A 12,932-nucleotide genomic window follows, 5' to 3' on the forward strand; every position below is an offset into this window, starting at 1 on the left:
TCATTTAATTGTTGAATATTGTGGAATTGTGTATAATTATAGAGATTAAATTATGTGGCTTGATCAATACTGTTGAAATGCTTCTTTTGTGTTCATTTGGAACTTAGAAATCCCCATTAACCCCTTGGGTATTAGGTACCTTATTGAGCAATGTGGACTCTGTACTGTAATGAGTCCTTATTTTTATTAATTGTTCAATGGCGAACTTTTATTTTTGGACCTTTATGATAGTTATTATATCTTGTTGCTTTTGAGTATTGATTGGTATGTTGTTAGTTGGTGGGAACTCTAGTGTGGTTTATGCACGAAAAAAAGAAAATTCAGAGTGTTTTGGTTGACTGCTAGCGTGGAGTAGGAGGAACCCTTAGGGTCAAATCTTTGACTTCGGGTTATGGGCCAAATTTTGGGTCACCTGGAATTTGAGTCGTGACACAACCAATAGCTAAGGCAAGAGCCACTGTCCACGTAATCGTCACCTACCCCCTTCAAGTTATTAGAAACCTTTTTCCACTCAGGAACTAGCTTCTTACATTGTCCACACTATGCCGAGGAAGAGTACAGGCCACCAATCAATTCAAAAGCAGATTCCCATGCATTAGTTCCTTCTTAATTGATCAATGTAGCATCTTTAGTGATGAATTGATCCGAATCGACCATAGCAACAGTGTTTCCATAGGGCACATCCTCAACAATTTCCTACTTCTTTCCCATCCAAATACACACTCTTGACATACTGATCATTCTTCTCACCAGGGACATAGTTTGGACCTATAATTCTTAGGTCGGAGAAAACACATCCAAGAGTTAAAGAAACTACTCTGATCAGAAGCAGGAATCATCTTTGAGACATAAGCACTGGAGGGCTGTCATAATCACAGTTTGTGGTGGCATTGGCATGGATTGAGGTGGTGGGGGAGGAGTGAATGGCAGTGGAGAAGGTAAAGGAAAGAGATGCATAAATATTGAAATGAAACCCAAAAGAAACAGAGAAGAGGAAGACAAGGAGTGGGCAACCAAAAAGGCCACATTTCATTATTTGTCCATGGGCTTGGAACAATTGAGGGTGCCAAGATGAAATTAAAGAAACTAAAATATGATTCCCCAAACATCAAGCAAGAAACAAGTCTTCAATCAGATTCATTCCCTAAACTTAAAGGAAAAAGATGAGTAAACCAATGACAAGTCCATACCTAACCAATGATCAAAAAGATGAAATCTGACATCTGGTGTCCATATCAAAGCATCAAATAACATCCATAGATCTACGGGGAAAGAAATGAGAACAGTAGAAAATGAGAGACACGATAATCATACCTTCAAAAACCTCCCTTCAAACACTGATCTGCTTGGCTTCGACCAAGCTCTCATCTCTAAAACCTCAGAAGAAATCTCCAACTTCCCCTGCTTCCTCTTCTCTCCCCTCTTTGCTCCAGCTCTCCCTCTGCTTCCAGCTAGTTTTCCTCTCCTTTTTTTCCTGCTCTGCCTTCTTTCTTGCTTCCCAAGCCTCTCTCTGCACCTCTCTCAAAACAAACCTTCACCAGAAAAATCCTCCTCAAGTTTTCTCTCTAAAATCCAGAATATCACCCCACTCCTCCAACAGTTCTCTCTTCAAAAACCTCCAACCATCCTCTGTCTACCTTTGCTCTTTGAAATTTTCTTGCTACCCAAGACACCCAAAAATCCCCCCTCCCAGAAGCGTGTCACCCTCTTACTGTCCAACTATCCCACTCTCTCTAACAGCCTCACTCTCTCTCAGACTCCCCCAATCTGCTGACATGCTTCCTCTCTAAAACTCCCCAATCTGCTGAAAAAAATCCTCCCCCCCTTCTCCGCTTCTCTCTTTCTTGCCCTCCAAGACTACAGGAAAAGTTCTAACGGCCAGAGAATCCCACTGCCACGTGTCGCTCCCCCAGCCTATATCTCTCTGCTCTCAACAAACCACCAGAATATCCTCCTATGCCACGCCACGTGTCCTCCCCAGCTAAGGTCTCTAGAAGTGTCTAAAAGCCTCTATGGTAAAAAAAGAAAAAGAAAAGGTCAGCCTAAAATTGGGTGTATACACATACATAATTGTTCGTTGAAATACCGCCTTGGTTGCAAAAGACAAGAAAACAAAACAAGTGGCTTGGATTCAAGTAATTCACTCGACTCAAAAAAAAAAAAAAGAAAAAAAAGAAAAAAAACGAGGTCATTGTAGCATTAGGCACTTAACAAAGTAGAAACCCATTGAAGAAAGACGTAGTGCAGACCAGAACAACCTAAAAACAGTAACACACAGACATCACATCACAACCCTGCAAACCCTGTAATACATGAACACACACAACAGTAAATACAACTCACAAACACACTTGGAACGACAACAAAACAGACATGTCCAAACACGGTGAAAATGTTAGAATATGGCCAGCATTGGCCATGACAACTAACATCACTAGACACCCATTAGATTCACGCACAAACTCCTTTACTAATTTATGCATAGGAAAGGAGGTTGTTGTTGAAGCTGCTACAGGCCTTTTCACCAGATATGTAGAACCTTCTTCTTCAGTACAGCAAGTAGAAAAGGAGATCCGGATCCATGATTCTTTTCAGATGAAAAACATCATGTTCTCCAGAGCACCATGCAGACGGTAAAGCCTCTCATTAAGCCAAGCTCCAGACGACGATGATGATGAGGCAACTGATGATGAAGTTGCAGCTGAAGCTCCAGCCTCCGCCACAATTGCATCATAGTACAACCTTCCTCTATAGGCAGCGAGGTCAGCATAGTACACTGGGGGGACCAGCGAGACGGGTTTTGTACACCGAGCAAAGGTGAAACACAAGTTATAGGTAAGCTTCTGGATCTGGTCAGAACTAAACCTGTGCTCATCGTATAGGACATGATAGTGCGTGGGTTTGCTTGTCCCAAGTGTACCATAGTGGCTGCAAAGATAGAAGTCGAACTCAGATAGGTGGACCACTGTTGTGTCCACAACAGTGCCTGGAGGCACATTCCCATTAAAGCTCCCATCATTTACCTTAGGAAACAAACGTGTTAGGTGTCTCTTGCGGGCCACAATAAGAGTGATGGTCGGGCAGTAATTTTCCCCCTGGATTGCTCTCTTGAGATCAAGTAATTCTTCATTCAGAACCATGTCAAATTGGCCCTCACTTACACCATCACGGAACACCACGATCTTCTCTGGCTTGACTTTATTTGCCTGAACATAAGTCTCAACAAGCTCCAGGCACATTGCCCCAAAATTCTGAATTTTCTCCATTCGATGGGCTTGTGGGCGAATTCGAGCTGCATAGCGGTTTGCTGCAGGCCAATTCACTGTGGCAACAACAGCTGCTATTGATGGACTAGTTGTGTTCTGAGAGCCAGGGTGATTGACATCAGCACCAATAAACATCACATGCCCTTCACCTTCAAACCGTGGAAGTCGTTTTATAAGTTCTACATTGCTACCCCCTAGCTTAGCATTCAACTTGAGAGCAAGGTTGGCAAGATGGTGATCACTGACTTTGTTGGCGGGGCGGGACAAACAACACTGAGTAACCATCCCCAATTTGGTCTCAGCAAACCACTTAAGATATCCATAGCCAGCATCCTTCCTAGCCATGACACACACAAGAATTTGTAATTGGCATCTTGCTTTTTTGTAAACCTTGTCGAGCAGCTCCCGTAGCACAGGGAAAACTCTGAAGGCATGCATGCTGGCAGTTTCACAGAAAAGAGGATTCTTCGTTTGGATTCCCAACTTTTCACACCGCCTAATAAATCTTGAAATAAACTGATTGGTATTCTGCCTGTTGTACTGCTCCTGCCCACTGAAGTCCACCACAGCCCAATGGTCAACTGGTATGCCTTTCACGACCATTTTTCCAACCAAATTCCACTGGCATCTGTCCCTTTCCACAGTTATCTTGTTCAGCTTGCCTCCTAGCTTCAACTCTGGCGGCTCAATGACTCGTCCTGCAACTTCTGTCATGTTCTTGCTTACACCAATGCCAAAACTGTCAATGATACCTCCCCTGCCAACAAGAGTAACTGAAATTAGTAGCATAAAAATAACACAATGCACATAATTTAATTCAATCCATCAGCACATCCAACTCTTTTCTAGTGATGAATGTAAAGTTATTATAACTTTTGGGCACTACAAGTGTTAACTTCATCTCATATTAAATGGTAATGAGAACCTATGTAAGGGGTGAATAATAACGATAATCGTTATGGACTAAAAATTTCAGTGCCAAACACATGTTCTTGAAACCCCCCAGCTGCCATGAGCCAAAATGTATTCATGAATCAGGACTTTAAAAAAGGGAAAGTAACTCATGCACTAATTCAAATCACTAATGTTTGGCATGAAATCTTGTGTTGGTTTCACCACATCAAAACCAAATACAAAATTGAGATGCTTTATGAATGAAAAAAATAATAAAAAACATTTTTTCATTGATAATGAACCAAGGAATTGCATAAGCAAGAGCAACTACCTTCACACAAAATGGTGCAGCCGTTCACCTCAACTTATTATCTCTCGAGTAGAAATTAGGAAATTTTAAAAAGAAACTATGGAAATCCACATCTATTCATTAGAATGAAAAAGCTGAAGGTTCACAGTTATGTACCCGCATGGTCCATCGTTTGCCTGCATCATTTCACATATTTTGCTTTCTCTGACAACTGGTGTAGGAAGTTGCACATGTTTCAGCCTCTTAGCAGCCTCTTTATCCAAAATCTCTTTTGTATACCTCTGCCCCTCAACCAAGATGCAGAACTCCATTGGTACATAATTCTTCCTATTGTTTTTTCCCACATCTAAGCAGGGAATATCCTGGTTCTCGATATCCTTGCCATACTTTTCATAGAAATAATCAACAAGCATTACTTTCTTTGGCAAAACATTGCCTTCTGGATCTTCAGGAAGAAATGACAGGTTTCGCGTGTCTTCACTAGTTAAACCTGCAACAATGAATTTTTGACCCGTATTACGGTGAGTCACTCTAACTTTATATCCCTTTAAGGCAGCCTCAACCTCACTCCTGTATCTCTTAAACTCTCGTAAAGAGAAGTCACAAACATGCTCCTTTAGGAACTCTAAAACCGAAATTGGATTAAAAAATGGCACAACCGAGTAGTCCAAGCACAAGGATAGACCCTGGGCAGTGGGTTTGAGACTATGTTGAAATCCTCTAGAAGCTATAATACCGTATCCAAGCTCGTCTTTTCCTGAGTCTTTAAATTGGTAAAAGCTCCGACCAGAAGATATCATATGTCTAGCAGGATTCTCCTTCATTACCACATCCATACCTTGTAATATATCACGGGGAACAAAGGAGAGTACCCCGCTTAAGTAATCACTCAACTTTTGAAGCTCAAGTTGCTTCACCAGATTTATAGTGACAATGAACGAACAAACCTTCATCTCTTCTCCTCCAGAGATCTCCACCTTAAATTTCCCAGTGGGAAGCTCAACAGCACTAAAAATGTTCTTCTCACCATCATAAGCAATCTCTGATGCAGGAAACTGTGAGGGGTGATCAACACAGAGCTTTTCCCTTATCATATACGAAGTGGACTTTGATATCTTTACTGCACGACCCTTCTTGGGCGGAGCCTCTGGTTTAATATCAACATCATAATGCATATTGAGCCCATCAGACTTGAACTTGACAGGAAAATGATTCACACGAAGTGGAACAGATCTGACAGCATTGGTGCCACCTTTGTCCGGCCTTCTCATAGGAATACGCTTGTCCCCAGCTTCTGCCATAGAAAACTCATGTAAATTCACACGAGGATATCTTGTTTACAATAAAAAAACCATTTGATTAAGAAAAACACACACTATCAAAATTTTGATCTCATAATGGTTACCTGACAACAAATTTTAAATTATAGATTAAATCCCTTAATCACATCCATCTAAATGGATCTGATACGAGGCAACTTTTGAATCTTAAAAATTAAAACCTTCAATCAATCAAACCACCATAACTAATATTGTAGCTATGATCAACTCAAAGACACATCAAACACATCCAACAATTCCTTGATGTCAAAAAATAAATAAATAAATTAAAAAAAGCTTAATTAATAATCGGTAATTTCAAATCTTAGACATTATCCATCGGTGTCAAGACTCGTAAACCTAAAACTCTCTATTAATTCCCACCAATTCTATTCACAAAGACGGTAACGTCAAAAATCAGAGTCAATAAGAAGAATTGAATTCCGAACCTTTCACATGATGAGAAGAAGTTGGCAACTCCACCGTAGCATCTGTTGCCGGCGCGATTGGTGGATGTTGTGGTTGTTGGACCGGGTTGGGAATGCACCGTTGAACCGGTTGTCCCACCAGATTTGATGACGGTTGCTGGACAGGATTGGAGGGCCTCCACGGCTGAGTGGGCTGTCCCCGCCCTCTCCCTCTCCCTCTCCCTCTCCCTCTCCACCCGTAGCCTCCTCCTACACCACCACCTCCTCTTCCTCTTCCTCTTCCTCCACGACCCTCCATTGCAGCAAACGAAGAATCAATAACGTCTAGACTGTAGTGCGTTCCTTGTTAGAGGATGGAGTATATAAAGGAGAGTGAAAACCGGTACGTATGCGGGAGAGAGGCTGAAAGGACGAGCTTGCCCTCGTTTACTTGCTGGGTAAGCATCGACTGCTTGCTGGGTAAGCATGGACTTTTAGGAAGTTTCTGTGAAGTTCCAGAATGTTCGATTAACCCAGTACGATGAGGAATTTGGTGTCGTTGGGAACTTGGGAGGAAAGTAAAGAACGGGCTCTCACTCAGTACTCACGCAATCAGCATGTTTTTGTTGGTTCTGTCAGTTTTATCACCATGAGGTAGTCCTGAGTCATCTGTCTTTATATTTAATACCGGGTTAACAATATTTAACTTGAAAAAAGAACAATAAATTCTACCTATTTCTGTGAATTTTCATTCTCACCGAGTACTGCAAATGTATGGAAATCAAATTAAGTTCATAAAAAATAAAATAAAATATTTCTCTTTTTCTCTTGTTCAAAAGAATAAAAGGATTTAAATAGCATCATATATTTGAAATGATGAGATTTACATAAAAATAAGGACCCATTTGGTAATATTTTCTAAAACATGTTTTTAAAATTTATTTTAAGTTAAATAACAAAAAAAGAGTTTTATATTGTTTTATAAAAATAAGAGTGTTTTAAATTTTGTTTTTAAAAGTAAAAAGGAAAAAAATTGTTTGGATAAGTTATTTTTAATTTTTTTTGTTTTATAAAAACATTACAAATTCTATTTATATGATATAAATTTAATTTAATTCAGGCCTTATTAAAAATAAAAATAGTTTTATAATTAAAAATAAATTTTAGCAAAATATGAATAATAATATTATAATAAAATTATAAATTATATTTTTATAAAAAAAATGCTATTTTAATATATATTATAAACATAAGGACATTGACATATTTATAAAATTTTTTGATTAAAAATAAATAATAATAATTTTAATAACATTTTATTTATATATATATATATGTAAAGAAGAAACTAACTTAGACATTTAAAATAAATTTTGGTTTATAACCTAATGTTATTGAGTTCTACATCTTTTTAGAATTAATTAAATCGATTTTTGAGTTTTCAAATTATTTTTGAAAATTAATAAATTTTATTTATTAAGTATAATTTGATGTAAAATTTATTTTCTTAATGAAAAATTGTAGAAAAGTTAAAAGAAATTCATTAAAAGTACGTATAATTTAAAGGAATATCATATTTTAAGATTTACAATATCAATATTAAATCATGGAGAGAAAGGGAATGATATCATGTTCAATTTTATTTATTTTTTAAAAAATTTCTATGTTTTTAAAAACTAGTGAAAACTTCTACTTATTCTCTAAACGTTATTCTCTATTTCACTTTGTTTTTCAACTATTTTTAAATTACACGACCAAACAGACTCTAATTAATTTAAAATCTTCAAATTTATAAGTGAATATTATATAAGCAACTTTAGACCTTGAAGGCAAGTCAAGTCTATTCCTGCACACTAAACTCCAAACTTTAGTAACCTCTCATTCTTCATGCCTCGCCTTAACTTAAGGTCAATCCTTTCTTATAAGCTTTTATTAAGTATAATTCTAACTTGAATGTTGGAGGAGCATAATCAAGGACCTTGGTGCATGCACCCAAGGGCAACACATGAAGCTTCTAGTCACGAGTTAGCATTATTAGATCAAATCAACAACAAACCTAGCTCAAGAGTCAGAGCACCATCATAACCTAAGTGATTTTCATTTAATTAGAGGTATAGTCTTTCATAAATTAAAATTTATAAAATGCATATTTCTTAAATATGATATTCTTATAAGATATGATCTTTCATAAAGTAAAATGTATAAAATGTATATTTCTCAAATATGATATTCTTACAATATACATGTAATGATCCCCACCCAACCATGTAGATATTGTTTGCTCTAAGCACAAAGAAGTCCTCATGACTTTAAAACATTTCTACAGGGTTAAGAGAATCTCATACATATATAATGTTAAGAATTTTTTTTTCCCTATCTAACGTAGGACATTACAATTATTCCCTAATGCAGAGAACCTTCTCATTGTGTCTCATGGATTGTAGGATTAAACAAACAAACACCCTTCAAGGGGCTAAACAAACCCCCGTACTGGTGTTGGGGGTCGGCTTTGATACTTTGCACCCAACTATATAGATATTGTTTGTTTTGCGCCCAAAGAGGTCCTCATAACTTTAAAATGTGTTTACAAGGTTAAGAAAAACTCGTAAATATATAGCATTTAAAACTTTTTTCCCTCATCCGATGTGGAACATTACAATCACTCTCTCATGCAGACACAACATTCTCGTTGTATCCCATGGGATTAAGGGTCCAAACAAACCCCCACATCGGGATTGGAAATCGGCTCTAATACTATTTGTAATTATTCACATCCACTCATGCAAATATTGTCCGCTCTAAGCCCAAAGGGCTCATCATGACTTTAAAATACGTCTACAAGACTAAAAAGAACTCATATATATATATATAACATTAGGAACTTTTTTCCCCTTTTATAGAACCTTAGCCTTTTCAATTCTTGATTAAAAGAAAGAGCGAAAGAAAATGAGAAATTCATTTACACTATGTTTCCAGGCAAGGATTAAAGAAAGGAGAAGTGATATTACAGAAAATAATTTCTTTTATATTTGATTTACTATGAAAATAGGAAAGAAAATTTTCAATTTTTAAATAGCAAAGAAAATAAATAAGTGATACAAGTTTACAGAAGTATTTAAAAATAATTTATTAACTTCAAGTTGTAGTAAAATAAAAGAATTCGAAGGGAAAATTAAAAGAAGAATAAATTGGCATTTTTAGAGAAAAATAGAATATCTTTTCATTGATAGGTTTTCCCTTTCATAGAGAGTTAAGAAAATATTTACATCAATATGTATGTCATCCACATGTTCTCACAATACAACAAATTCTTATATTTTATAACACTTCCCATTGGATGATCATAAAAATATTTTTTGATAAAATCTTACTTGGAAAAACTACAGTGAAAAAAAGAAGAAGAAAAGAGTACAAAATTCTTTAAATGATTTGACAATTAGAACGACCTAGTTGAGAACCTTGCTAGTAAAATTTAATGGAACAAAAATTGGATAAAGGAAAAAAAAAAGTACAGTGTATCCATATTAGTATTCTTCCCCTCATATAGACATGATTATGTTTTTTTCAATGTTTCAACCAACAAATCTCTCAATTTTTGCATTCTAATGTTGTATCTTAACATTTTAATGTAATTGATGATAACACTTTAATCAACAAATCTACTAGATTATTGCATAATTGGATCTTCTAAACATTAATGTCACCATTCTCTTGGAGTTTGTGAGTATAAAAGAATTTGGTGGAGATCTACTTAGTTTTATTACCTTTTACAAAGCCTCCTTTAATTTGTAAAATACAAGCAACATTATCTTTATATAACTTGGTAACATTATATTTGATAAAGGATAGTCCACATGATTCATGTGTATGTTGGATCATTAACTTTAGTCATACACATTCATGACTTGCTTCATGAATTCAAAGTATCTCTAAATGATTTGAAATAATGACTACCACTATTTGCTTGATTGATTTACATGGTATTTTTGCACTAGCATAAGTAAATATATATATATATATATATATATATATATATATATATATATATATATATATATATATCATTTGAGATCAAGTTTTATAAGGGTTTGAAAGATAGTCAACATCCATATATCTAAACAATTTAAATTTGCACTTGTCAAATTAAATAAACTCATATAAGTTGTTCCACAAAGATATCGTAATACATGTTTAATCCTATCCCAAATTCTTTGAGTGGCATAACTTTATCTTGGTAGCAAATCGATATAAAATGCTATTGTGTGTAGTTACAATTTGTTAGATACTTTAGTGCACCAATTTGCAAGATACTTCAATGCACCAGTTTGCATTAAGATATGATTTTTTTGAACCTATTGCTTCATTTTCTTCTTTAGGATAAAACATATATTTGTTCTTAACTGAACAAACAATCATAGGGGAGTTAAGTGAATGTAATTTGTTCATATGAAAGTGCTTTAAGACTTTTTGTGTATGCTAACTGATCGATGGACTAATATTTTATTTGGAAAATACTTGATTTGCAAGCCAAAATAAAATTTTCGTATTCCAAGATCTTTAACTTTATAATTGACCACTCTTACAAACTCTTCAAAAGTTCCAATAAGATTTTAATAATTATAAATCTTCATTTTAATCCATACAATGGTGTAATTTAATCAAGTATATTATATGACATTATCTAGAATATGTTATAAGATTTTCAATTATTACTTCTGTTATTAATCTTTTAGAGAATTATTTGTTTCAAGCATGTTAATCATTCAAGGACTTGGTTTCTTTATGCATTTTGAATCCTTATGAGATTTTAACATATTTATGAATCATATATATTATAAAGTATATCTCAAGTCCTTCAACGACCTTAAATCATACGATTGAATCATTACGAGAATCAATACAAAGTCTTTATAGGAAACCTTATGCTATAATCTTTATTTTATCCCAATTACACTTTTGTATAATAATCCATTGGTGTCTAACAATTTTTACATCTTCAAGCATTAAACTTCAGGTCTATTTATATTCAACAAAATCAAAATTTTCTAGTGTTTGAACTATAGGTCTAAATACTCCTCATTTTTGTGTGTATAACAATTTCTAGCCTAACTTTGTGTATATTTGATCTTTTTGTTTTGGCTAGCTATTTCTATATCAACATCCTTATAGAATTCAAGATTTGAAATCTTTACCATTCTTTATGATGTCAAAGGTCATTTAAAATTTGAAATTTTACATTGTTCTTCTAAAATCAACTTCCACCTCCTAACAGAAGGAAAATTTGTCTCATTAAAATAATAATTTACACAAAATGTCATACTATTCTTCAGGGGTATAGATAAATTAGTCATTAGGTAAAAACTTTTGATTTTATAATATGTCTATATGACTTGTGATGAGTTGATATGTTATTATTTACCTAGGGTTACATGTTGGTCATTGGATTTGATAGATAGAAGATATCATTCACGTGGAATTGTATGTCATTGATGACAAAATTTTCGCTCTTCTAGAGCCTATAATGAAGTTTACTTGATATATATTAACATTGACATTAACTATTATATATGTTCTATAATTGGTGAGACATATATACTAGAATAAATTTATCAAACACTTGATATTTCATGTACATAAGTGATAAATATGGCATATGCATGTATTGAAAATATAATTTATTTATTTTTTTATAAAATGGAATGTACAATTTTAGAGATTTCAACATTTATAGCTAATAAAAATAATAACGAGGATACAATCAAATCAAATTTGAATAATAGCAAATTAAGAATTTCAATAATTTAATTTTAAAATAGAAAATTCATATACCATCATAACTTTCAATTATAAAATTATTTTATAGTTTGAAGCTATGAGTCATATACGCTACAAGAAAAAAGGTCATTGTTGACATATATTATCTTTACTTAAAGTAGTATATGTCAATATTTTTTTATTTAAATGGGCAACTATGAAATATAAAACTTTGTTAAAAGAAATAATGACATGTGAATTCCAATGATTATTCCATGACTTACGACGATGCAACCTTGACAGAGAATTTATAAGTCAATATAAAATTAATATATTCATATGTCAAGTTATCTAAATAAAGGCAATCATGACATATATGGAATTTGCTAAAAGTTTCTTTAATTTATAGTAATACAACCTTGATAGAAAAATTATAAGTCAATATATCTAGTTAAAATATTCTTATGTCAAGGTTGGTAAAAGCTATCTTGACAAATAATTTATAAGTCAATGTGATTTCATTTATAAATCTATCAAGGTTATATTAGTAAATACTAAAAATTTTACTTCTCATTTTTTTTTTCTTTCAATTCTATCTAGATCCATTCCCATCTACAAACAACTTGAAAGAAAATCCTAAGACAATATGCCACAATTAAAAATTTTGTGAAAAGTAGAAATATTTTTGTGAAAATTTATTGAATTAGATATTTATTCTCCATGCAAATATATATACTTTATAGGGATTAAATTTTTGTTTTTTTTTTCATTTTTTTATGACATTTATTAAATGATGTAACATGACTTCCTTTTATTTTGTTTATTGTTGCAACCATAATAATTATGAAAAAAATTCATTATACTATTTTTAGGAAAAATTGGAACTTAAAAAAAATGTGGTCCTTAATTATTTTAGGAAACTATGGTATTGTTTACAAGTACCATTATATAATCCATTAGGACAACAAGAGAAGACATAAAA

At 33.9% G+C, this 12,932-nt stretch overlaps 1 protein-coding gene across 2 annotated transcripts; it reads right to left on the minus strand.

The window, feature by feature from the left end:
* Window positions 1-1,108: 1,108 nt before the first annotated feature.
* Window positions 1,109-6,764, minus strand: LOC100251084 (protein argonaute 2). 2 transcript variants are annotated; one of them, XM_059740405.1, is made up of 3 exons: window positions 6,239-6,764; window positions 4,627-5,761; window positions 1,109-4,023 (listed from the first exon to the last, which is right to left on the minus strand). In XM_059740405.1, exons 1-3 carry the CDS (start codon window positions 6,513-6,515, stop codon window positions 2,592-2,594), a joined length of 2,844 nt encoding a protein of 947 aa, XP_059596388.1. In that variant the 5' UTR covers window positions 6,516-6,764; the 3' UTR covers window positions 1,109-2,591. The 2 variants fall into 2 exon arrangements, with proteins under 2 accessions (XP_059596388.1, XP_002274149.1); XM_002274113.4 differs by having other exon boundaries at window positions 4,627-5,764; window positions 6,239-6,761.
* Between the last annotated feature and the right edge of the window lie 6,168 nt (window positions 6,765-12,932).

Source organism: Vitis vinifera, chromosome 10, assembly GCF_030704535.1.
Source record: "Vitis vinifera cultivar Pinot Noir 40024 chromosome 10, ASM3070453v1".
Lineage (NCBI taxonomy): Eukaryota > Viridiplantae > Streptophyta > Magnoliopsida > Vitales > Vitaceae > Vitis > Vitis vinifera.